Raw genomic sequence first — 23,649 nt, 5'->3', positions numbered from 1 at the left:
CGGTACTTTTCTCCATTTCGTTAATCATAATTTTGCCTCTGAAGCCAAGTTAATCTAAACGACATGAGAAGGAGCTTAATATACATCTTTTCATGTCCAGAATAAGACCACCGCATTTCTGTCAGTGGTGCAGTACAAAGACAATGGCTGTATATCCACATATTCAGATGTGAAGCTTCAAATCATCACCGACTCATTCTCTGGAATACACAAAAAAAATGGCCTTGCAGTCAGCACGTGCAAAAGAAAGGTCCACTCTGTTTCACTCCACAACAACATCCTGTGACCAGCAAGATCCACAATGAGTAACAGTACACTGTGGACACTTCCAACAGTCACCTCAAAATAAAAGCTTCATATTCAATTCATCAACACAGCCTTTGGTTTTTGGAGAAAAAGTGTTTGTAGATTGAGACTTCAAACCTGGAATGGTTCATGATCCCTGCCTTCCTGTAAATTTCTGAGACAGAGACTATCCACAGCAAGCATCCGAAAGCATTGTCAAGATACCACCAACGTTGTCTCTAAAAGTCCTACAAATACACCGACAAAAGTGAACCAATCTTGGCATTCTTTCACAGAATAACACTCTCCCTAGATTTCAAAGCACCCATTCAAATCATTGAGAAAAATGATTTGGATCAAATCAATCCATGTTCTCCCATCAAAACTGTTTCCAGCAAAGACAAAAATTAATTGAGTTATAGGTAACACAGGCATTTTTACCTAGCCGTCATTGCCTTCTAGAAAGTGACCTTTTAAGAACCGTTGGAACTCATGTAACACAAATGCTTTCAGAAAAGTGTCATTCTCAGAAGTCACTGAAGTGACACTGAAGGATAGCCAATACAATTCTCAATTAGGACAACATGAGGCCAAGTGGCAATTCTTGGTTAGGAGGGGGCAGATATTTTGGGAAAAATACAACTCAAAAGGAATGCTCCAAATAGAATAAAAACTAGCAAATGTTACAGACAGGCAACAATCAAAAAAAATAGACATGTTGCCATGTGTTTATACCCACAGATTTCAATCCAAGTCACATTGCAAACAGAGAGTATTGAAAGGCATGAGTAATCTCCAAAAGGCAATTTGAACAGTGCAATGTTCAAAAACTGAATGGTGATGAACAAATAATGTTAAATGAAAGAGGCTTAAGACAAATAGCAGAGGAATATGTTATTTTAGGTATAAGGCTGTGGAATACTAAAGAAAAAACATTGGTATTATATTGCACTTTTCAAGACTTCAGGTTATCCAAAAATGATCTCTGGATTCTTTGCAATAAAAAGTGCAGACACCATTCTATCATAAGAAATATGTGTATGACTTGTCTGCCAATCAGATTCCACAATAGCATAATGGCAAGAAAAGATTTTAGAAATAATGGTCAACAACAATAATATGCAACTTTTATTTAAGTCATGTCATACAATATTTCATGTCCCAAGTGAGTAGAAAGGGTCATGGTTTAATACCTCAACAAAATATACTCACTCCATTAAGCATTCTCTCAGCACTGTTTCAAAATGCCAGCCTAGACATTTGTACCGTATATTCCGATGTATAAGCCAATCCGGAGTATAAGCCAACCCCCCATTTTCAAGGTTAAAGGAGTGAGTTTTTCATGTTACCTTTGTATAAGCCGACCCCCTTCTGTAGAGATTTTTGATTTAGCCAGAAAAGATCACAAGATCTCACATGCCAGTACTCAGCTTTGCTGAATCCGGAACCTGGAAATTTTGTGAACCAATACCTGCTAAGAAAACAGGCCTACACATTGTAGAGCATTATAAGCGAATTCTTAATAAATAAATCAGGGAGGGAAATTTTGGATTAGGTCTCCAATGGTAAAGAATCCTCTGGAATGTAATCCCCATGAAACCATTTAGCGCCCATCGTAATCTCGTTAAAACATAACACAGGGTGGTGGGATCAGTACGTGTACTCAGTATTGAATTTGCGACCACCATGTACAAAAGATTAAAACAAATGCGATATGATGGCTGAAAGATGGCAGATGGAGTTTAATGCTGAAAAATGTGAGGTGCTACATTTTGGTAGGACTAATCAAAATAGGACATACATGGTAAATGGTAGGGCATTGAAGAATGCTGTAGAACAGAGGAATCTAGGAATAATGGTGCATAGTTCCCTGAAGGTGGAATCTCATGTGGATAGGGTGGTGAAGAAAGCTTTTGGTATGTTGGCCTTTATTAATCACAGCATTGAGCATAGGAGTTGGGATGTAATGTTGAAATTGTATAAGGCTTTAGTACAGCCAAATTTGGAGTATTGTGTACAGTTCTGGTCACCGAATTATAGGAAAGATGTCAATAAAATTGAGAGAGTACAGAGGAGGTTTACTAAAATGTTGCATGGGTTTCATCTCCTAAGTTACAGAGAAAAGGTTGAACAAGTTAGGTCTATATTCTTTGGAGCGTAGAAGGTTGAGGGGGGACTTGATAGAGGTGTTTAAAATTATGAGGGGGATTGATAGAGTTGACGTGGATAGGCTTTTTCCATTGAGAGTGGGGAAAATTCAAACAAGAGGACATGACTTCAGAGTTAAAGGACAAAAGTTTAGGGGTAACATGAGGGGGATCTTCTTTACTCAGAGTGGTAGCTGTGTGGAATGAGCTTCCAGCAGAAGTAGTTGAGGCAGGTACGATGTTGTCGATTAAAGTTAAATTGGATAGCTATATGGACAGGAAAGGAATGGAGGGTTATGGGCTGAGTGCAGGTCGGTGGGACTAGGTGAGAGTAAGAGCTCGGCACAGACTAGAAGGGCCGAGATGGCCTGTTTCCGTGCTGTAATTGTTATATGGTTATATGATGCTGGCTTCAGGCTGAAGGTTGTTGATTTTGCTAAAGGAACAAATAATTCTGCAGCTGCTAAGAAGTTCAGTGTAAACGAGAAACAAGTGAGAGAGTGGAGAAAGGCAGAATACATGCTGAGGGAAATGCCAAAGACGAAATGTACAAACCGTGGGAAAACATGCCAGTGGCCAGAACTGGAAGAAGGTTTTAGAGTGGGTGAATCACCAGCAATCATCTGGATACATTATTACCAGAGAAATGATTCGAGTTCAAGCGTTGAAATGGGATGAAAAACACCGTGAGGTCAGCGAAAGTTTCAAAGCTACACAAAGTTGGTGCATCCAATTTATGAATAGACGTGATCTTGTGTTGAGACAAAAAACAAAGATTGCTCAGAAAACTCCCGCAGGGTGTTGCTGTTTACGCACAAAAACGTTGCTAGATGGACGAAGCGGGTTGCTTGAAGTGGGTTATAGAGGTGTGGCATCAACATTCAGAAGGTTTCGGGAAGGAAAAGTCACTACTTGTCTGGGACATGTTCAAAGTGCACTTGTCAGGTAAGACTGTTAGAGTGAGTTTTTTGGGTAGATGATTTGTTAAACATTTAAATGACTTTGGACACCAGACTTCTATTTTAACTGTTTGACAATGCGCTTCCTAAAAGGGTGTGAATAGCAGATGCTCGCAATAGTTTGACCTGATGCTGTAGTTTCGAAGACAGTATTATCTATACATTATAAATATCAATTGTCTCCTATGTTAGCACAGGAAATGCCAAATAAATGCATCGTAGACTTAACTTACATTCCTAAAGGCTGTGGATACCAACCCAAACATGTTGGCGTCAGAAGGAAAGGATGGTGTGATATTTTGTATGTAGCTTCAATAGGAAGCATTGTCTATAACTTTTTAAGTAGCGATTGCCTTTGTGTTTAGCATATAAATATCGAGCCCACATTGAGCTAACAGACCTTTCTGTGGAAAGCGTCTCCGTCCATAAGATGCCAGCTGTACCTTGTTGTGTTGAATAAAGAAGCTGCTTTGTATCTACCAGTGACTCTGTCTCTCCGGTGATTACATCCACGCTACAACAGAGACAAAAGCAGCATTGAAAGCTGAAAATACGGACATTGCAGTCATCCCCGGTGGTTTGATGTCCGTGATCCAGCCACTAGATGTGAGTTTAAACAAACCATTCAAAGAATTTGTGCATCAACAATGGAACGAATTTGACTCAAAAACAGCCAATAAATACAACCTGACTTCCATGTATTCGTTTTTCCAAAGTTGGCACCCTCTGTATAAGCCGACTCCCTAATTTTAGGACCAAAATTTAGGGCCAAATTCTCGGCTTATACACCGGAATTTATGGTATTCCTGACTCAGGAAAGGGAATAGCACCAGCAACTTCAGATTCCAAGGCAAGGTGGCCATCATAAAACCTGGGCTGACACCCTAGACAAAAGTAGTGACTAAAGCAAAGGACAGGTTGATTTTGCAGGTTAGATAAGATCATCTTGAAACAAAGATATTTAAAGGATATTCGATGGAATGGCATTTGGGAAAGTAGCCATGCGGTTAACACCTCTTGGGGTGGTTGAGTCAAATTACCAGTGTCAGCAATGTAATTCTAGACACAGCTTTAAGTTCTGACAAACGTTACTCCTGAATAGAAAGAACAGTAGGAGCAGAATTTATAAGAAATGATGGTGGTAACAGGGAATTGTTCAGGCAAGCAACAACCTTACCACAGTTATAGAAAACAGAACAAGAAAATGTTTACCTTGAGCCTATCGCCACTAGTCTGAGATGTAAAACAACGTTCACTTCCTGCAAGATCCACCAAGTTTACTCTGCTTGTTACACAATGCTCATGTTCCTGCCCATCTACAAGTTCAGTCTGCAGGAAGAAAAAAAATAAAACTTGAAAAATACCTAAATAGGTAGAATAGTTTTTTTATTACAAACACTCATTTTGAAATTATGTTTACTGGCCTTTCATATTTACACACAGATATCAGATTGTTGCCATTTATTACTCATTGTGATGCATCTGTCCTAGTTGAACTTGCACATCTGAAGAATACCTGTTATCAGCTGTAGATAAAATACATTTCATTTCATTTTGTCAATGTTAATTAATCATTAGGATATGTACAAAGGTTTGAAGCATCTTACTAGAAGTATGCCGGAGTGCTTCAGAATGATACGGCACCTAGGAGCAAGAATGGACAGCGCATATCGAAACAAATAAAAAGAACCATATTCTAATGCTGCAGTTCATGAACAGCAAAAAAATAGATAAATTACTCACATTCTGGACAATTTAAAAAATGGAAAATTTGCCCTTCAAGTTATGATTTATTACTAAATGAAGACTTTATAAGTTTTGATCCTCTGTGCTCCTCCATTTACACCTGGATAACATTTAAACCTGTACTGAAACCATTTCTTCCAAATTTGGTTAAACATTAATATTTGATAACTTTTTTCCAAAATGGAAACCATGCTTCAATAGCAAAATCCACAAATATTAACACATGAAATAACATACCTGGGGAAATAGTATTCAGATTATATAACACAAAAAGTGCCAATTAATAGTTAAGATCTATTATAATTCTAGGACCATTAGTTATTATCTTGTTTATTTTCAGATAATTCAATGTTCACTCTACTACAGCATCAGGCATTCTTTTTGATCAGTAGGATACAGTTATTATCAATCCTGCCCTGGCCCACATCCTTAAACTCATGAAGTAGACTAAAACTGGTGAACCCAATTACAAAAATAATGAAAATATAACTTAAATATAATTGGAAAAGTCTTCTTAAAAATGCAGTTACATTGGATAAATCTAAATGAACTGACAATGTACCTTGGTCTGTGTCATGATGAGTGTGAAGACTGAGTGAGACCTGGAACTCTTTTCATTCATGCCTGTGGCTGCAGTGGCCCTTTGTTTGTTCCCCAATTCTAGCCATCCCTAATAAAGAAAGATTTTAAAATATAAGGCACCTTCAATAACTGGTTGTTATAATTCAGAACAAATTAGGAAAACACAATCTTTCATGCAATACAGATGAGGACCGTTTTCTTTAGACCTGGAATAACAGATACAATACTCACATGAACATCTGCGTAAGAGGTAACAACATTCCTAGGGAAAAAATACTGCATGTTAATGTTGACATTAGTGTAAAACATGTCCCCTTCAGGAAATTAAATCAAAATGTTGGAATCTCATTTCCAAGCAATGGTAAAACAAGCATGAGTTGGCAAATTTAAATAAGTGAAGGAAAATAAGAATTCCTTTTCCTATGTTATTATGGATAAGCACACCAATTTTACAGTCTAAAGGACACAGTTTAGTTCTTCCTAAGGAAAATAAATTCCTGATCTACCTGAGTTATTCATGCCTTAGATTTAGAGAATATTAAATGTTTACTCAATTCAATTCTCTCTAAAAGAGGGGCTCCAATGCAATTAGGCATGCATCCAATTCTAGCCACCACATTATAGAAAGGACATGAGAACCTCAGCTGAATAGAAATATGATTCAATAACATTTTTCTGGGCACTGTTGCATGGGTAAATGGAGAAACTGGGATTATTATCTTTAAGAAATGTTATGACAGAAGTATTCAAAGTTATGACATAAATCAACTGCAACTATTTTATTTAAAAATCAGAAAGATTTTTTGGAATTTATTTCCCATCCCTTGAGTAATTGATGGGAGCCTCTTTCTTGAAACACTGCATGGTCCTTTTAGGTAGAGAGCTTTGAGGATTTACTCCTAGCAATGAAGGATTGGTGAAGATTAGCCCTGCTCTTACTGAATGGCAGAGCTGGCACAAGTTGCAAAATGTTCTATTCCTGCTTCTAGTTTTGTATTGTTATCCACTATTTCTGCATGTCTTATGGTGCGAGGCAAATTAGCTGAAGACCTTCTTCTGCAGTGTTGGAGAACTCAAAACCATGTCAGGATGGATCACCAATTTGGAACTTCTGGCTTAATGTGGAAGCAAATACTTCAGCCTATCTAAGAAACAGGGCTGAATGAAGCTAAAATAAATTCTGAGCAGCAAGTTGGCATAATCTGGGATCCACTGAAAAAGGTGGAAGCAGTCTCAATTGCAGCTTTCAAAACAAAACAGAATCTGATCTATTGCAAAGAGAGGAGAAAATGCGGGACTTAGTACAAAAGGGGAAGAGCTGGGGAATATAACCAACTGGATTGCTAGTGCAGTCGCAGCATGAGCTCAGTGGCTTCTGTCTGTGTGCTGCAATAATTCTTTAACTCTACAAATGAATTACTTCATTAGAAAGACAGATCTAGCCTTTTTCCTCATCTGTATTCCACTTATTCTTTGGAGACAATTGGTGTTAAGCAAACGTTTGTCCAAAATCTGAAAAGCATTTGTGGCCACAATATTCAACTCAAAAGCTTGCGAGCACATGGAGGGAGAGAAAAATCTTTTAACCAAGAAACCTGGACTAGATCTTGCACAACCCAGATTTTGACAAGTGCTTGAGCCCAGGATATGGTCTTCCATTAGAGCCCAAATCCAATCACATCAGCGCAACACACAGGGCATCATTTAACTTCTCTCTACATGTGAGCCACTGCCTTAACAGAAGATAAACAACATTGACAGCATAATGCCAGGCATCTGCATGTCAAATGTATTACTTAAATTGAATGTTTGCAGTTATGCAATTATACACTTACCAAAAATTTTTAAAATAATAAGTTAAATGCACAATTATTAATTATTGAAATTGTTGAAATTATTAATTAAAGCAAATTAAAATCCTCTTTCCCTGAATGATTTCTATGGGTTTGTCACACTTGTATTAGGTTAACATGGGTTGGTTCAACAGACAGAATTCTGAGCTAGAGTTCTTGGAAATATGTAGAAGTCTACAGAGTCCAGTTGGGCAGGAGAGAAATGCTGTGGTTGGTACTTTGCTGAGCGAAACACTGCAGTGCACCCTAGGCTTGGCAAATGTTAAATTAAGCTATATTTGCAAGCAGATCCATCACAGTCCATTAACTTTTAAACTTTGAGCAACAATGGGATATACTGTTGGCAGTGGTAAAACAGTTAAATGCTTTACACAATAAAAGACTCAATAATGAAAGAATGGAAAGGATGAAGGCTCAAGCTCATCTTTGATGAGCAATATCCTGGGCTCAAGCTCATCTTTGATGAGCAATACCAGTGCACAATACAAAATCGATGTGATAAAAAAATCTTTTCAAAGGAAAGGAAAGAGCTGACACCAGTGGTACAGCTAGTGGAGATGCTTCCTCATAACTCCAGTGACCAAGGTCCAATCTTGAGTTTGGATGCTGTCTCTGTGGAGTTTGTGCATTCTCCCTGTTTCACTTCGAAGTTTTCCTCTAATGTCCCCAAGATGTTAAGGCTGGTAGATCAATTGGCCCTAGTGAGTGGTAGAATCTGGAGGGAGTCAATGGAAATGTGGAAAGAATAAAAATCAGGATCAATGTAGGATGAGTGTAAATAGGTGTTTTATAGCTGGCGTAGATTCACTGGACTGAAGGGTCTCTTTAAACGGTCTCTGATTCTAAGATTTCAGGATGATTTTTCACTCTATCCCCTGCTGACAAATTCTTAATTATCATTGCAGATTTTTTAAACCTTTATTTTCCTAACTTGTTACCATTACCATGCTTGACTAAGTATCTTTGAGTGCAATATACAATCCCTTCAGTATCAACAATGGACTTACGAAGAGAGATTGGCCACATAAGGTCCAAAGACTGGATGTTCCCTCACTCGCAGCTGCATAAAACAAAAAGATTTAACAAAATAACAAAAACATATTACAGCACAATCTAAAGTATTAATCTCACTTTTAACTCTTCAAATGAAGTCAAGTTCTACAGGGAAATCAATTAGATCCCATCTTTACTGATGTTAATAGGAAACAATTTTCTGAAATCTCAGATTTATCTAATCCAATGAGCCACGCAGACCAGATGGATTCCAAATTTAATCAATAATTTCCATTAAGTGAACCAATCTCAGGCAGCGTGTTGGCTAAAGAACAGCAGCTAGCTTTGTGATCCATTGGGTTGGCGTGAAGAGATCGATCCAACAGGCATTATTTCATGCTGTCTCACGAGTTTCACTAGCTGAAATGACCAAAATCAAAACTTTAAGGAATTTTTTAAATGTCTCATCTTGTTTATCAGTGACTATTTTGGAACAAAAGAACATTTATCCCTCTAACCTATGAAATTATTTAAAGTCATCATGGTTAATACAATGCATTTGCCCCACATCCTTGCAATAACTTCAATTAACAGGAATCAAAACTATTTCAACTGACTACTGTTTGCAAATGGGTTCCAAATTTTTACCTCCTTCATTGTGTAAATGCTTCCTAGTTTAATCTCAATCAGCACAATTGTTTTTCTCCATCTTCATTTCCCAATTTATGGAAAGCATAGTGGTTAAAAGAGACAATAAAAAGATTGAACATGCAAGACATTCAGTTTACTTCAACAGTAAAACATAGGCTCACCCTTGTTGCTGCTGAGCTAAGGAATAATGTATATTTTTAAAAAATCAAAACAGCAAGGGAGCAAAAGCAATCTAAAGCTCATTCTTGATCAAATTATTTTGTATTTAAAAATTAAACTGCTGTAAACAGTTTAATTTTTAAATACAAAATAATTTGATCAGGAATGAGCTTTAGCTAACCGAACTGTTGTCTTCAGACTTACAGATTGCTTTATTTCTGCTTTTCCACGTCCACCAACTAACAAATCATGAATTTTCTCATTGTAGACTTCAAAGTAGCTCATTTCAATGCAGTATGCAACCTTTGAAATAAAAAATATATAGTTAGCAGGATAGCTTTCAATTTCCACCCTCTATAACACAATTCCCAAACTTAATATAATAAAAGGTATTTCCAGAATCTACTTAGACACACAAACAGCTCATGTTAACTGATTTTGCCAGTAAGGCAGGACAGTGGGATTATATAATGGTTACATCTCTTGGCCAGTAATCAGATGCCTGGACTAATTATTGAGAAAAATCTGTTCAAATCCACTGTATCTGGGGAATTCTATTTTAGCTGGCATCAGTAGTAATGATTATAAAATTAAAATGTAAACCTATTTTAATAGGTGTAGGAAAGATATGTCCCACAGAGGAAGAGGTTCTCAAATGACAGGGGTAGGCAACTGTGGCTGACAAAGGAAGTTAAGGACTGCATAAAGGCCAAGGAAAGAGCATACATAAGGCAGCAAAAGTGAGTGGGAAGTTGGATGATTGGGAAGTCTTTAAAATCCAACAAAAGGCAACTAAAAAAGCAATAAGGGTAAAGAAGAAATATGAGGGCAGACTAGCCAATAATATAAAGCAGGATACCAGAAGTTTTTTTTCTGTTATATAAAGTAGTAAAAGGGAAGTGAGAATTGAAATTGGACCACTGGAAAATGATGCTGGTGAGGTAGTAATAGGGGACAAAGAAATGGCCGATGAACTTAATGGGTACTTTGCATCTGTCTTCACTGTAGAAGACACTAGCAGTGTTCCAAAGGTCCATGAGTGTCAGGGAGCAGGAGTGAGTGTCATTACTATTACAAAGGATAAAGTGCTAGGCAAACTCAAAAGTCTTAAGGTGGATAAGTCACCTTGAAGGACTACATCCCAGAGTCCTGAGAGAGGTTGCTGAAGAGATAACGGATGCATTGGTCATGATCTTTCAAGAATCACTTGATTCTGGCTTAGTCCCAGAGGACTGGAGGATTGCAAATGTCACTACACTCTTTAAGAAGGGAGGAAGGCAAAAGAAAGGAGATTATAGATCAGTTAGCCTAACCTCAGTGAGTGGGTGTCTATTATTTAGGATAAGGCTTCGAGGTACTCGTGGATTTTGCGGATGATATAAAGATAGGTGGAGGGGTAGGCGGTGCTGAGGAAACAATGCGATTGCAACGGAACTTAGACAAATTGGAAAAATGGGCAAAAAAAATGGCAGATGGAATACAATGTTGGGAAACGTATGGTAATGCATTTTGGTAAAAGGAACAATAGTGCAGACTATTATCTAAATGAGGAGAGGGTTTAATTATCAGAGGTGCGGAGGGACTTGGGATTCCTCGTGCAAAATTCCAGAAGGTTAATTTACAAGTTGAGTCTGTGGTAAAGAAGGCAAATGCAATGTTGGCATTTATTTCAAGGGGAATAGAATATAAAAGCAAGGAGATAGTACTGAGCCTTCATAAGACACTAGTCAGGTAGTACTTGGAGTATTGTCAACAGTTTTGGGCCCTATATCTCAGAAAGGATGTGCTCACAAGGATGATTCCAGGAATAAAGGGGTTAACGTATGAGGAGAATTTGGCAGCTTTGGGCTGTACTCACTGGAATTTAGAAGAATGTTGGGGTGGGGGTGGAGATCTCATTGAAACCTATCGAATGTTGAAAGGACTAGATAGGGTGGACGTGGAGAGGATGTTTCCTTTGATCAGGATACAGCCTCAAAATTGATGGGCGATGCTTTAGAACAGAGGTAAGTAGGATTTTTTTTTTAGCCAGAGGGTAGTAAATCTGTGGAATGCTCTGCTACAGACCATGAAGGAGGCCAAGTCCATGCATATATTTAAGGAAGAAATTGATAATTTCCTGATCAGTCAGGGTTTCAAAGGATATGTCGAGAAGGCAGGTGTATGGGATTGAGTGGGATCCGGGATCAGCCATAATGGAATGGCGGAGCAGGCTCAATTGGCTGAATGGCCTAATTCTGCTATGTCTTATGGTCTGTTTTAAATAGGTCATACGAATGCGAAAAATGAAATTAGTATGAAATAAAAACATATTTCATTCACTTACATCCCTTGCAGACAGAAGTGTACAACTTCTAACTACAACCACACACCACAGCAATGTGCCGACTTTATAGGACCATATGAAATGGGCTCCAAATTCATTTAAGCATAATTGGAAACTACAATATCCTTCTTGACGTTAATGATTTTTTTTAAAGTTCATATTTGTTAACTACTTCACAAGAGACATTACATGATTAATCAGATAAACAAACTAGTCAAATTAACAAATAAGAATATTCTTTTCTGCAAGAAAATTTAAATTTTAATCTCCATTACCTGGTAAAATTAGACAGTTGGTGACGTAAAATCAACTGGGAAAATTGCTTGCTGTTTACCTCAGGGAAAAAAAAACAATAACAAGGACAACCCCCTGACATCAGGGTTTCTTTCTTAAAAATGCATACAAACAGCAACTGTTCACAAAAACAACTCATTATTTCTCTGAAGAGAAATTAGAGTTGGCAATAAACACTGGGCTTTCTACCCAAAATGTTAACTTTATTCTCACCAAGCATTTTCAACTTTTTACTATTTCTCATTTACTTTAACCACCACTATGATCAAACAACAAATGCAGAAAGGGCTCAGTTGATATTTAAACAGGTTTAAATTTTAATCAACTGCCAGATCAGGGTAAATTCTTACAATTTTCTCACCAGCTGGACTGCAGGGAAAGAAGGAGATAGACACAGAGGGGCTCCTTTTAAGCAAGCACTTTTCTTGATGGATCAAGAGGAGCTGAGTCACAAAAATAACTTAACTTCTCCCTCTCCCCTCTTTATTGATCATGTTTATCCTAAAATCCTATCTTTTGTGAATTAGTAAAGCCTCAGAACTTGTCCGTTATGTCTTAATGACAGCCATTCAGTTCCTCATATACCTCCACAACGGGTACAACTACAATAATGACTAGCCTGGGCAGTCCTTTGAAGGAATTATAGCATGAAAGCGCACAGATGACTCCAACCCCATTTTCCTGCATTATCCCAGTATTCTTTGATTCCCCTTGTCCTATTGATTCCCCTTCCTCCCTATTGATCTCCCTCCTGACACTTATCCTTGCAAGCGAAACAAGTGCTACACCTACCTCTACACCTCCTCCCTCACTAGCACTCAGGGCTCCAAAAAGTCCTTCCAGGTGAGGCTACATTTCACCCATGAGTCTGTTGGGGTCATCTACTGTATCTGGTGCTCCCAGTGTGGCCTCCTGTATATTGAGACCCAACGCAGATTGAGAGATCGCTTCACCACAAACCTACACCAGAAAAAGCGAGATCTCCTAACAGCCACCCATTTTAATTCTACTTCCCATTCCCATTCTGACATGTCAGTCTATGGCCTCCTCTACTGCCGCGATGAGGCCACACGTCAGTTGGAGGAGCAACGCCTCCAACCCAATAGCACAAATATTGATTTCTGGAACTTCTGGTGATGCCCCACACCTCACCATTCCTCATTTCCATTTCCTTCTCTCACCTTATCTTACCTGCCCATCACTTCCCTCTGGTGCTCCTACCCCCTTTTTATTCTTCCATGGCCTTTTGTCCTCTTTATCAGATTCCCCTTCTCCAGCCTTTTATCTCTTTCACCAATCAACTTCCCAGCTCCTTACTTCACCTATCTCCCTCTCCCAGTTGCACCTTTCACCTACTACCTAGCATTTCTTCCTCCCTTTCTCTCATCTCCTTACTCTGACTTCTCATCTTGTTTTCTCCAGCCCTGATGTAGGGTCTCGGCCCAAAACGTCAGCTGTTTACTCTTTTCCATAGATGCAGCTTGGCCTGCTGAGTTCCTCCAGCATCTTGTGTGTGTTTCTTTGATTGTCCTGCTATCTTTTGCGATAGACAATGCCAAAAACCAACAGGAGGTTTCTTGCCAGACCAAAATGATCAACTTTTGGTTCTGAGATTAGATGCACGCTTGAAATTCCAAAGCATCGAAATAACCCTCAAAATCTAGCTGTTAAGATGCTTAAGAAATTTTTATCTCCTGCATGAGGAGATCCGCTTTCCTTGTTTTGAACATATGGGAAATAGGCCTTGTCTTCTAAATTTGCTCCAAAAGACAGTCATCCTTCCCAAGAATCATGCTAATATGCATGTGAATGAGATGACAATATAGTCAATATCTTGAGACTGCAACCCTTCATCAGAATATGAAAAGGGATAGATAATCTTCAAGAGTGTAGAAAGTGGATGAGAGCTGTGTAGAACAAAGAGAATATCTATTATAGGGCAAGTTGAAATGGATTTATTCCAAAGGGACTGAAACTGGAATAAAATCACAATACTGCAATTATTTTGGGCATTGCTGAGAGTATTCCTAGACAACAGGGTACAGTTTGATCTCCAAGGGTCATACAACAATAACAGGCCCTTTGGCACACTATGCCCATACTGACCATTCATCACCCTGTACATGGTTTTAACTTTTCTCTCTCATCCCTTTATTAAATTAAAATAGTATCACATTCTGTATGTCATGATAATGTCTACAAAGTTCATTCTCCTTCATCCACAATAATTAATTACCTTTTTATTCCCCCAGTCCTATATCACAAAGCTATTGCTTGCACATCTACTGAGACATGAAGAAGCTTGTGTCTGCTTTTTAAAGCCGAGTGAGACTGGTGTAAGATTGCACCTGGGGTTTCTTTACTTCTCTATGATTTGGAACCACATTGTCTTGTACAAAGCCAGTCAAAAGCCAGTCAACAGCCAGAGGCTGGGAGTTTACAAGTCTCAACTCCTGTCCCTGGGTTCCTGCTCTGAGACAAAAATCAAGTCTTAGCTCTGAACAGATTTTCAAAGAAAGTTCCCAGTTGTTTGCAAATCTATAATTAAGGTGGATTATAAATAGTGTAGGTTTTTTTTTGATGGAATACTAACCTGCTGGTTAGGTCGTGTTACCAGGGCAAACAAGTGTTCACAGAATCTTGGTATGACTCCCTTATCAGTGAAGCCCATCATTCTTTGAATTAACAAAATAATGTTTAAAAATCAAAAGTTATTTTAATGAATTAAACTTCCTTTATCAAGGCAGTAAAACGAAGCAATAGCTACATTTATACAAGTAAAAACAAACTGCAACTGAGAAAACAGTGCATATCAGTAAGCTTATTAGTCAAATTAAATAATGTAAATATAAACAATTTAATCATTACAATTCTCATTTATGTAAATTCAGGCCTCAGATTAAGAAAACTGTTATTGCTGCTGTGAACGGTGAAGGATATACACATGTAAGATGCCAACAGGATTGAAAGCACTTGTTTAAAAAAAGATTAAATTTAACACAGCAATTGAATTAACTTGGCACAAGTTGTATTAGATGAGAGGGCTATCTAACCAAGAAATTTATGTTGAATTATTCTTAGAAACAAATTTGAAATTTTGAGACACTCCGTTTCCTAACCATAAGCAGAGAATTGTGGACACAATTCAGCACATCAGGAAAACTATCCTTCTTTCCGTGGACTCTACTCTTCTCACTGCCTCAGTAAAATCTGGACACAAAGTAGCACAGCGGTTAGTGCGACGCCATTAAAGCTCAAGGTGTTTCCAAGATCAGGGTTCAATTCCGGCACCATCTGTAAGGAGTTTGTACATTCTTCCTGCAATCCATGTGGATTTCCTCCAGGTGCCCTGGCTTCCTCGCAAGTCTAAAGACGTACCAGTTAGTAGATTAATTGGTCATTGTAAATTGTCCTGTGATTAGGCTACTGTTAAAGAGGTGGGATGCTGCGTGGTGCGGCTCACTGGGCCAGAAGGGCCTGTTCCACACTGTATCTCCAAATGAATAAAACAGCCAACATAATCAAATGACCCACTCACCCTGGATATTCTCTCTTCACCCACTCCCATCAGGTAAAACTTACAAAACCCTGAAAGCACATACCAAGTTCAAAGGCAGTTTCTGCCATACTATTGAATGGTCCCCACTTTGAAAAGATGGACTCACTTTGCACTTCATCAGCCTGCTGTATACCTTCTCTGTAACTTTAACTCTTTATGTTGCTTTCTGATATTAGTTTCCTCTTTCTACCACAATGCACTGATGTGATGAAATGATCTATGCAGGTGACTTGCAAAACAATGTTTTCAAATATGACAAGAATAAACCAACTTATCATGTTTATCAGCAATTGGGATGATAATAATAGATAAGCAGATATATACAGCAATAATCCAGCAATTTAAGGCATCATTGCACTTACGTATATGACTTTCCAGAACCAGTCTGCCCATATGCAAAGAGACATGCGTTGTAGCCATCAAAAGCTCTCTCTAGCAGAGGGAGTCCTATTTTGTTATACACAGTTTCCTGACTTGAAAATTTGGGGTGCAATTCATCAAATGACCAGAATGAAAAGTCATAAATAAATGAATAAGTGTGATTGGTGTCTGGATGTTTGATAACAGTGTCTTGTCCTTCCATGGAAACTACCAATTGTGCATTTTCATTTTTTTCCCTGAAAAAAATAAAAGAAAGGTGTTAAACGAAAGTAATGAGAGAAGTTCCATATATCATAACTAAATAACATTAAGAACAAACAAGCAGCTTTTTTAGTATACGTAACACTGCTGGCTACCAACAGTACAATCTCTTTCTCTATTAATAAGACAATTGCACATTGTCTTTTACTCATGTCGTAAGCTTTTTTAATACATGGCTCAACATAATTTTCAAGTTAGCTACAATACATAATACCCCTATAAGAAACCATTGTAGAACAGTAGCAAGTGAAGCTCCCCAACTTCAAGTAGAGTTGGTATTAAGAGCAGAGAAGGAGGAGTAAGATGGAGTGAGCCTTTCCAACAGGAGATGGAGTTTGTAAAGGAGGAAATCAGATGAGATTTGATAGATACTTTATTGATCCTGAAGGAAATTACAATGTCATAGTAGCAGACATACAAATATTAGAAAGGAAGAAAGAATTTAAAAATCAGTTACCTTAAAAATAAGATGTACAATATTTACCATGTTCATCATCCTACAGATATAGTGTATATAGAACTCGAAAGAAAAAAAATTAGTGTTTTTAAAAAGTTGTACTAATATAACCAATGTACAGCATGTAATTATCCAAAAGGAAAATCACAGCATATACGTGAGGATTTTGATATCAAAGTGCATTTCAGATTTCAGAGCCACCAAGAGCACAAAGTTCCATTTTGGATGATCATAATTGAAACAGCAATGCAACTATAATTTACCGTACCTCCAAGAACTCAGTAGGGAGAAACAAAAAAAAACACACTAGGATGTTTATTCCTAATGATGCTCAAGCAATACCTGCTGAAAAAAATAGCTATACTTGCAAGTCCACAGGCCAATAAACTGTACATGTATGTGTTCATAGGATTAAGTCCATGTATTTACACAAAATGTTCCCCCACTGCAGATTACTAAACTTGGCACAAAGCTTAATGACAAACTAAAAATAAGTTTAGGGCCTTTGTGACAAGACTTAATTGTTTGCACTGGAGACAAGCTAATTCTGTAAAGTAAATGAATACACAAGTCATTATAGGTGGCCCCCGTTTTCCGAACGTTCACTTTACGACACCTCGCTGTCACAAAAGACCTACATTAGTTACCTGTTTTCACTAACAGAAGGTGTTTTCACTGTTACGGAAAAAGGCAGCGCGCGCCCGAACAGCCAAGCTCCTTCCCCGGAACTGCATTCTAACCAGCATTGCTTAAACACGTGCTTTATCTCAATTTATTTTGTGCATCCATTAGCAGAATGAGTTCTAAGGTATCGGAAAAGCCTAAAAGAGCTCATAAGGGTGTTACACTTAGCGTAAAACTAGACATAATTAAGCATTTCAATCGTGGTGAACGAAGTAAGGACATTGTCCGCGCATTGAACTTGCTTGTGTCCACCATTCACGCTATTTATACGCAGAGAGAAAGAATTTTGAAAGCTGCCGATGTTACTACTAGCTCTGCTCGTAGCAAAGTGGTCTCTCTTAGTCGGCATCCAATAATGGATAAAATGGAAAGTCTATTGCTTGAGTGGATTGATGGGTATACAAAGCGTGGTGTTCCGTTAAGTTTTCTTATACTTAAGGAGAAATCAGTCAGTCTTTTTAATAAGCAGTAACAGAAAGCACTGGACGATGGTGATGAAAAGTGTTGCAAAAGTGGAACTTAAAGGTAGTCATGGGTGGTTTGATAGGTTTCTGAGGCGAGGGTAGCTTCATAGTTTAAGCAGTGGTCCCCAACCTCCGGGCCACGGACCGATACATTGCCGTGGAGAATGCAGCGGTGCAGCAGTAGTTGGAACGCATCCAGCACATCTTTAAGAGAAGAGCCAAAATAAACATGCTAATTAATTAGGTGCCGCCCAGCACGTAAATGTCGGCCCAGATCAGAGGCGATTGCCGATTGCGTCAGGTGGTTATTCGTATAAGCAAGTGTTTAACTGTGACGAAACTGCAATTTATTGGAGTCTTCCCGATTCCGGTAAGTGAAACTACACTGTACAAACATTATTTCTACTTTATATAGGCTGTGTATTTTTATGTGTTATTTGGTATGATTTGGCAGCTTCATAGCTTAAAGGTTACTGGAGAGAGTGTTTCTGCCGAGAGCGCTTCCGCGAGATTTTCGCTGCACTAGACAGTGCTGCAGAAAAGTATTTCTACTTTATATAGGCTGTGTATTTATCATATCATCCCTGCTTTTACTATATGTTACTGTTATTTTAGGTTTTATATGTTATTTGGCATGATTTTGTAGGTTATTTTTTGGGTCTGGGAACACTCAAAAATTTTTCCCATATTAATAAATGGTAATTGCTTATTCACTTTACGAAATTCCGGCTTACGAACCTTTTCATAGGAATGTTCTACTCTCGGATAGCGGGGGAAACCTGTACTTGCACTTCATTGTTTTAAAAAGCATACAGTTAAAATTCAGAGTGGGCTTCACACACTAGATACTCTGTTTGTTAGACATACAGGTGTCCCCCGCTTTTCGAACGTTCACTTTACAAAACCTCACTGTTACAAAAGACCTACGTTAGTACCCTATTTTCGCTTTCAGAAGGTGTTTTCACTGTTACGAAAAAAAAATTCAGCACGCGATAAAAGGCGGCGCGCCCCAAGCAACCGCTCTCCCCCGGATTCTCGCTGGCATTGCTTAAACACGAGCCTGTGAGCAGCCGTTTGCAGGATGAGTTCTATAGTATCGGAAAAACCTGAAAGAGCTCGTAAGGGTGTTACACTTAGCATAAAACTAGACATAATTAAGCGTTTTGATCATGGTGAACAAAGTAAGGACAACGTGTGTTTGGCTTGTGGAAGTTGACGAAGATGATGTTGAAGAGGTTTTGGCATCCCATCACCAAGAACTGACAGATGAAGAGCTGACGCAATTGGAAGAAAAAAGAATAACAATCGAAACCGAATGAGTAATGATAAATTACAACTTTAATTTTGAAAGGGTACGTCGGTTTAGGGGATATTTGCAGGATGGTTTGAGTCTTTATTAAAGAACTGTGTGACAGAAAAATACGCGAGGCTCAGCAGTCAAGCAAGCCTTCCACATCAGACGACGAACCTCAACCTTCTAAATCGAGGCGGACAGTCATAGGAGAAGATGAGCTGCCTGCTCTAATGGAAACAGGCGACGAGATGACACCCCAGTGTCCCACCACCCCAACCCCCAGGCCACGGGCAGATACCGATTCGCGGAGAATGCAAAGGTAGCCGGGAGGCACACAGCACATCTTTAAGAAAAAAGCCGAAATAAACATGCTAATTAATTAGGTGCCGCCGACACGTAATTGTCGGCCCAGATCAGAGACGACGCAATCAGAAATCGGCACTGATCTGGGCCAACAATTACGGACGGCACCTAATTAACTAGCATGTTTGTTTCGGCTTTTTTCTTAAAGATGTGCTGTGTACCTCCCGGCTACCACTGGACCCCTGCGTTCTTCGCAGCAATGTATCGCTCAGCGGCCTGGAGGGTGGGGGACCACTGCACCACCCAAACTCCGACGACTCAGTCTAACACACCATCATCCATGTGCTCGGCGCTGTCCCGATTCCCGTAAGTGATACTACACTGTACATACATTATTCCTACTTTATATCGGCTGTGTATTTTTACGTGTTATTTGGTATGATTCGGCAGCTTCATAGCTTAAAGATTACTGGAGAGCACTTGCGCGTGGTTTTTACCAACAGCGCTTGCGTGAGAATTTCGCTCCGGAGGACAGTTCAGTAATGATTGTGGAAAAGTATTTCTACTTTACATAGGCTGTGTATTTATCATATCATTCCTGCTTTTACTATATGTTACTGTTATTTTAGGTTTTATGTGTTATTTGGCATGATTTGGTAGGTTTTTTTTTAGGTCTGCGAACGCTCACAAAATATTCCCATATAAATAAATGGTAATTGCTTCTTCGCTTTACGACATTTCGGCTTACGAACCATTTCATAGGAACACTCTACCTTCGGATGGTGGGGGAAACCTGTATATAACCAGGTTGGGAGTCGGAATATTGGGTTAGATTCACACCATAAAAATACAGGATTGGGCATTTAGCGATGAACAAAGGAATAATTTTCCTCCAAGCATATGAATGTAAATCTTTTAGAGATTTCCAGATTTGTAGATCCTCAAGCAAACAAAAGAAAATGCAACATATAACCTTCATCCTGCCCTTAAATTCACTTGGTTCATTTCTCTCGATCTCTTCAGCTCCATCACTGGAGACAAACTGTCTACTGATATCTTTTATAAAGCCACCAATTCCCACATCTACCTTGACTAAACCTCTTCCCACCCTGCATCTTGTAAAGATACCATTCCCTTTTCTCTGTTCCTTTGTCTCTGCTGCACCTGTTCCCAGGATGAGGCTTTCCTTTCTGGGACATGAGACCTTTCACCTCCATTTCCAGACATTTGGGCTCACCTCATCTTCCCGCTGCCTTAACAGAGATAGACTTTCTCTTGTCCTCACCAGCCACCCCATGAAGCTATGCATCCAATGTATCATTTCTGCACTACTTTTGTCTTCAATGGGACTTTACCACCAAACACATCCTTACCTCCCCTCACCGCCTTCCACAGGAAACATTCCCTCCGTGAGTCCCTTGTCCAATCATCCACTACTCTTCCTCCTGGCACTTAATCCCTGCAAGCGGCAGAAGTGCCTATTCACCTCCTCCCTCACCTCCATTCAGGGGCCCAAACAGTCTTTCCAGGTAAGGCAGCACCTCATATGCAAATCCGTTGGGGTCACCTATTGCATCCAATGCTCTTGCTTTGGCTTCTCTACATTGGTGAGAACCAACGTACCTACAGATTGGAAGACCGCTTTGTTGAGTACCTCAGCTCCATCCGCAAAAAGCAAAATTTCCTAGTGGCCAACCATTTCAATTCCTATCCCCATTCCTGTTCTGACATGTCAGTCCATGGGCCTCCTCTTCTGTCACAATGAGGCCCCTCTCGGGTTGGAGGAGCAACACCTCATATTCCATCTATGTGGCCTCCAATCTCATGGCATGAACATCATTTTTTCCAACTTCTGGTAATCTTTTCTCAATCCCGTTTTCCTCTTCTTCATTTCCCCACTCTGGCCTCTTACCTCTTCTCCTCACCTGCCTATCAGCTCCCACTGGTGTCTGTCCTCCTTTCCTTTCTCCCAACTGTCCACCCTCCTCTCCTCTCAGATTTCCTTCTTATGCAGCCCTTCAACTTATTCACTTTTCCACTTATCACCTCCCAGCTTTTTACTTCATCCCACCCCCCCGCCCCACACACACCCAGTTGGCTTCACCTATCACCTTGTCTTTCCTCCTCTCCTTCCCCCTACCTTCTTATTTTGGCTTCTCTCCTACACCCCCCCCACCACCACTTCCTTTCCAGTCTTAACGAAGGGTCTCAGACCAAAATTTAGCTCCATAGATGCTGCCTGACCTGCTGAGTTCCACCAGCATTTTGTGTGTATTATTCTGGAAGTGCCAGACTCCTGAGCTCCAGGGAAATCAAGACAGACAAGACTCGGCTGGAAAATTGAGTTGGCACAGAAGTTAATCCACAATCTTAATAACGGGTGGAACAAGTAAGATAAGCCATATGGTTTACTCCTACCCCAGATTTTGAAAGACATTCATGGATAATTTTAGTGTCAAAGAATTTGATTGAATTAATTTAACCTTCAGGTCAGTCATACAGAACTTCCCAGGCTTTTTGATTGCTTCTTAGTTTGAGTTTAAAATATTGCCATTCATACATAACCTCCTCTACTTCATAGTTCAAGTATGTATAAAACTACAGTTTTTCATTCCAACAGCTGCAGAACCTCCTGTGATTTTAGCTTTTGAAAAGGGCTGTGATTTTTTTCCACAAATACGTATTGATTCATTTACCTGTTTTTAAAGTATTTAAATGTATAAAAATATTAAATGGATGAACTAAGAAAGCAAGTTATTGATTTAATAACTGTGAAATTGTTTCTTTTCTTATTCCTGCTCCACCAGAAACAAATTTTGTTCTATTCACATGGGAAAATTTTGAATGTTTCCCTATTAAATCTTAGAATCTGTCTTAATAACCAAAGTTAACTATATGTAGCTAATGTTTCTATTTTTGTCTCCTGTGGCCCAAAAATGTGCTGTAATACGAGTACCAAGTGACAACAAAAATGAAGTAACCATTATTGAATCAAAGAAAGTGTATGACAAAGGAAATTGTTCAGCCCATCGTGTCCATGCTAGTGAAAGGAGCAGTCCACCTAATTACATTTTCCCAAACTAGGAACACAGCCCCGCAATCAAGCTTTTCAAAAATGTAGCCAAATATTTTAAGAGTGCAGTGACAGGTCCTGCCTCTTGTACCCTATTAGGTAATAAGTTCCAAGTCTCTCCTACCCCTCACCTCACCATTAGACTGCCTGTTACAGATCATGGCCAGTTGCTGATTTAGCAGATAACATTGATCAGAGCATGGAGTAATGGTCGATGGAGTGAGTGAGAAGGGGATAACTCTCTTGCTTTTCTTTAACATCATGGGCTCTTATGCATGTACAGTCCACCTGAACAAGAGATGTGGTCATTTTAAAGCAGGGGTTCTCAACCTGGGGTCCATGGACCCCTCAGTTAATGATAGGGGTCCATAGCACAAAAAAGATTGGGAAGCCCCGCTTTAAGGTCTCATTAAAAAGACAACACATGAAGCAGTCAAGCACTTCTTCATTACAGCACTGGAGTTTCATCCTGGAGTATCACTGTCTTTGTTCGATGAGACCATAGCTTCAACTTTGCTAATTCAAAACAAGAATATGCCACCAAATGATCCACAGCTAATAAACAGAATAAAGAAAAGCATATTCCAAACAAAATCAATTTAGCCATGAAAATGCACTGTGAAAAAACAATATTTCACAAAATTCAAGATTTTGTTTCCTCTTTTCATTGTAACTGTCATTTCTCAATGATCTGTCACAAATTACCATTTCCTTTCATTTTGGTTGTACCTATTTTGAGCATTTGTGCCCTCATTTCAAAGATATCTCTTTATCGGTATCTCTTTCCCCCATGGTGCTCTGTATCTGAGCAATACAAGATGAGAAATACAAAGTTACCTTCTTTCCTTCAAGGTCCTATTTAGTTGAGCTCTGACAGAAATGCAGGCTGATAGGCAGCTCCACTGTCTTGTCAGACCTCAAAGTGTTTTATAAATATCTAAAGACCAGATAGATAAATTGAAACAAAAAAAGTGGTCAACTTGGGCATCAGTGTATTCAATGTTATATTGAGCTATGTATGTAAGTATTACTCACACTTCTGCCAAATAAATGTGAAAAAATTATGGTTTAAAGAAAATTCTGAACTACATACAGAAAACCTATGAAAGTTCCTTTTAGGACTATGCATTCGAAGCTTAAGGTGACTCCGATTTAAAATTGTGTGATCTCCATGGGTC

General features: G+C 39.0%; 1 protein-coding gene across 2 annotated transcripts in view; it reads right to left on the bottom strand.

The window, feature by feature from the left end:
• Window positions 1-23,649, bottom strand: part of kif14 (kinesin family member 14) — a 116,153-nt gene that overhangs the window by 79,805 nt on the left and 12,699 nt on the right. For both annotated transcript variants that reach the window (XM_072274142.1, XM_072274143.1), the window contains exons 3-9: window positions 15,917-16,171; window positions 14,589-14,670; window positions 9,580-9,678; window positions 8,580-8,632; window positions 5,951-5,981; window positions 5,700-5,807; window positions 4,604-4,720 (exon numbers count right to left, since the gene is read on the bottom strand). In XM_072274142.1, the coding sequence (XP_072130243.1) occupies window positions 4,604-4,720; window positions 5,700-5,807; window positions 5,951-5,981; window positions 8,580-8,632; window positions 9,580-9,678; window positions 14,589-14,670; window positions 15,917-16,171 (745 nt within the window). The remainder of the gene's footprint in view (window positions 1-4,603; window positions 4,721-5,699; window positions 5,808-5,950; window positions 5,982-8,579; window positions 8,633-9,579; window positions 9,679-14,588; window positions 14,671-15,916; window positions 16,172-23,649) is intronic.

This window comes from Mobula birostris, chromosome 12 (assembly GCF_030028105.1).
Source record: "Mobula birostris isolate sMobBir1 chromosome 12, sMobBir1.hap1, whole genome shotgun sequence".
Taxonomy (NCBI): Eukaryota; Metazoa; Chordata; class Chondrichthyes; order Myliobatiformes; family Myliobatidae; genus Mobula; species Mobula birostris.
This window is presented reverse-complemented; position numbering and strand designations above follow the sequence as displayed.